We start from the raw sequence: 2,521 nt of genomic DNA on the forward strand, positions 1-2,521 counted from the left end.
GCTGGGTCTCGCGCTGGGCGGGGAGGCCGTGCTGCACCGGGGGTGGGAGCCTCTGTCCTGGCTGCTGGGGCCAGCCGGAATGAGACTTCTGTGGCCTCCCCTGACCACCGCCTCAATCCCCCCATCTTGCCTGGAGCCTCCTGTCAGGCACCTCAGAGCAAGGAATTTGCCTCCCCCAAGAAAGAAGTTGCGATAGACAGATAAGCACTGGGCTCTCTCATTTCCCAGGGAAATTCAGAAATGCAGGGCGAGAGGGAAGACTAACATTGCCGTGAAGAGCCAGCCGTTAATTCTCACAACCCTGCAAGGTGCATGATCTTACATGGGGGGACACGGAAGCTCAGACAGGCTGAGGACCTGGCCCTAGGTCACACGGCTAGAAAGGGCAGACACAGAGTTTGAATACGAGTCTGTCTCATTGTAAAACTCTGAAGAGCTTATGACTTAAACAGGGAAAACCATCATAACTGTGACCCAAGACCCCATAACTGTCCTGTACGTCTAGTTTGACCTGGAGTTTCTTTCAAGCGCCGTCTAAGACTTGGTAGGCCCATTTAGGGGGAAACAAGGGTCCCGTCATGGTGAGGGGAGGTCTGTCATGCTGGATTTGGCCTGTTTAAAGTTTTCTGGAAGTGGAAATAATGTTCATACAAATGTCAGAAAAGGAGAACGCATCCTGTCTCGAATGTGGTTTTGTACTGTGGGTAGGTAGAGTGTGCAAAGCGCGATAAACGTTTATCTGGAAGGCCTTCCCTTCAAAACAGCTTGCTTTCGTTGTGTCCCGCAAGATACGGAAACGGGTGAAGACTTCCTCCAAGCGAAGGACGAGAGAGAAGAAACGACTCTCACAGCATTTCCATGACCATTTATTGCCTCAACAGATATATACTGGGCACCTACTAGATACCAAGCATTGTTCTAGGTCCTGAAGAAACCATGGTTAAAGAAAAGTTATAGTTCATGCTCTCAGAGAGCTTACATTCGGGTGAGGAGAGTCAGAGAGTAAATGAGAATATACCAGGCAGTAAGTACAACTGAGAGAAAGACTTGGGTGGTCAGGGAATGCCTCTCTGAGGAACTGACATTTAAGTTCAAACAAGTGACAAGGAGTCAGCTCTTCCAAGACACAGAAGAGCCTTTTCGGCAGAAGGAACCGGAAGTGCCAAGGTCCTGAGGCAGCAACAGGCTTGGGCATTTTTAGGATCATTTGAGGTGATGTGGGTTGGGTGGGGAGGGCTGGGCCCTTTAGTTATAGTGAGGACTTTGCGTTTTACTCAGACCATAACGGCAAGCTGTTGGAGTTTTAAGCAGAGTGGAGACAGGGTCTGATTTACGTTATTACAAGCCCACTGGCTGCTGGGTGAGAGTGGATCGTAGAGGCGAGAGCAGAAGCAGAGAAGCCACGTGGGGGGTGCTCACTGATAGAGTCTGGAAAGGGGGAGTCAAGGCTGACCCCTGGGCCTGTGGCCTGAGCCACGGAGGGAGCCCAGAGACCATTGATGCCAGGGGGACAACGGGCCTGGGAACTGGTTTAGACAATGGAGTGGAAATCGAGCTGTGTTTGACCATGCTAAGCTGTCAGGCGCCCTCAGAGCAGGCCCTGGAATATTCCAGCCCGGAGTGTGCTGGACGACCAGGGCTTGTGACATGTATACATCCGGGCTCATGAGCATCACTTTGTTTCAGTGGGGGCTGGCCAACGGTCTCGGGGGGTGGGGGAGCTCCGGTCCATGCTGTTTGCTGACTTCTGTGGGACAGATTCTCTCACCACAGCTGACTTCAGGCTGCGGGTCAGCAACGGCCGGCAAAGGTCCTGAACACCCAACAGTCAGCTCTGGAACCCCCGCCTCGTTTATTCAGCAGAACAACCTTGTGCGGCTGGCAGGACACGGCACTTGACAGATGAGGAGCACAGGCTTAGGGAGATGAAGTGCTTTGTTGAGGTCACACAGGGAGTAGATGGCAAAGAGAGAGCTCAAAACGGGGTCTCCTGACCAGCAGTAGGTTCTGCCCAGCTGACTCAGTAGATTCAAGTGGCCTGTGGCAGGCAGCACGGGGAAGGAAGGGAGGAAGAACTTCCTCCTGGAAATGTTTAGAGGTCATAGCTTGGGATCTTTTTTTTTCTCCTGTCTCGCTTCCTCTTGGGATGGTTTGGGGGCAAAATGGGGCTGAGAGGTGGCTAGAAATGCCCACAAGATAGGGACCTGGATGCTTATGGAAGTCATGGGTGTGGGGAGTGGTTCTGTGTCTGTGGGGCTAGCGGCTTAGTTCCAGTGTTTCCTCCAGGACAGCAGAGCCGGTCGCCTCTCTTTCTGTACGAAGCTATGCTATGGCATTGGGGGGGTCCCCAACCAGGTGGCCTCCAGCGCCTCGGCCTTTTACCTGCAGCTCTTCCTGCTTGACGTAGCACAGGTGAGTGTGGGCAGCAGCCCAGGGTCCCCTGCTTGCATCTTCCTTGGGGTATGGCCCTCATATCCCCACCCGTATTTCCGTGGCCACCCCCCCCCCGGTGGACAGCCTA

The 2,521-nt window shown here is 53.6% G+C and overlaps 1 protein-coding gene across 1 annotated transcript in view; it reads left to right on the forward strand.

The window, feature by feature from the left end:
• Nucleotides 1-1,730: 1,730 nt before the first annotated feature.
• MFSD2B (major facilitator superfamily domain containing 2B) overlaps nucleotides 1,731-2,521 on the forward strand; it is a 10,624-nt gene continuing 9,833 nt past the window's right edge. Inside the window, exons 1-2 of the mRNA XM_021713500.1 lie at nucleotides 1,731-1,810; nucleotides 2,292-2,412. Coding sequence (XP_021569175.1) covers nucleotides 1,731-1,810; nucleotides 2,292-2,412 — 201 coding nt within the window. The remainder of the gene's footprint in view (nucleotides 1,811-2,291; nucleotides 2,413-2,521) is intronic.

The sequence above is a fragment of the Carlito syrichta genome, unplaced genomic scaffold, assembly GCF_000164805.1.
Source record: "Carlito syrichta isolate Samal-C Ts95f unplaced genomic scaffold, Tarsius_syrichta-2.0.1 Scaffold304574, whole genome shotgun sequence".
NCBI classification, from domain to species: Eukaryota; Metazoa; Chordata; class Mammalia; order Primates; family Tarsiidae; genus Carlito; species Carlito syrichta.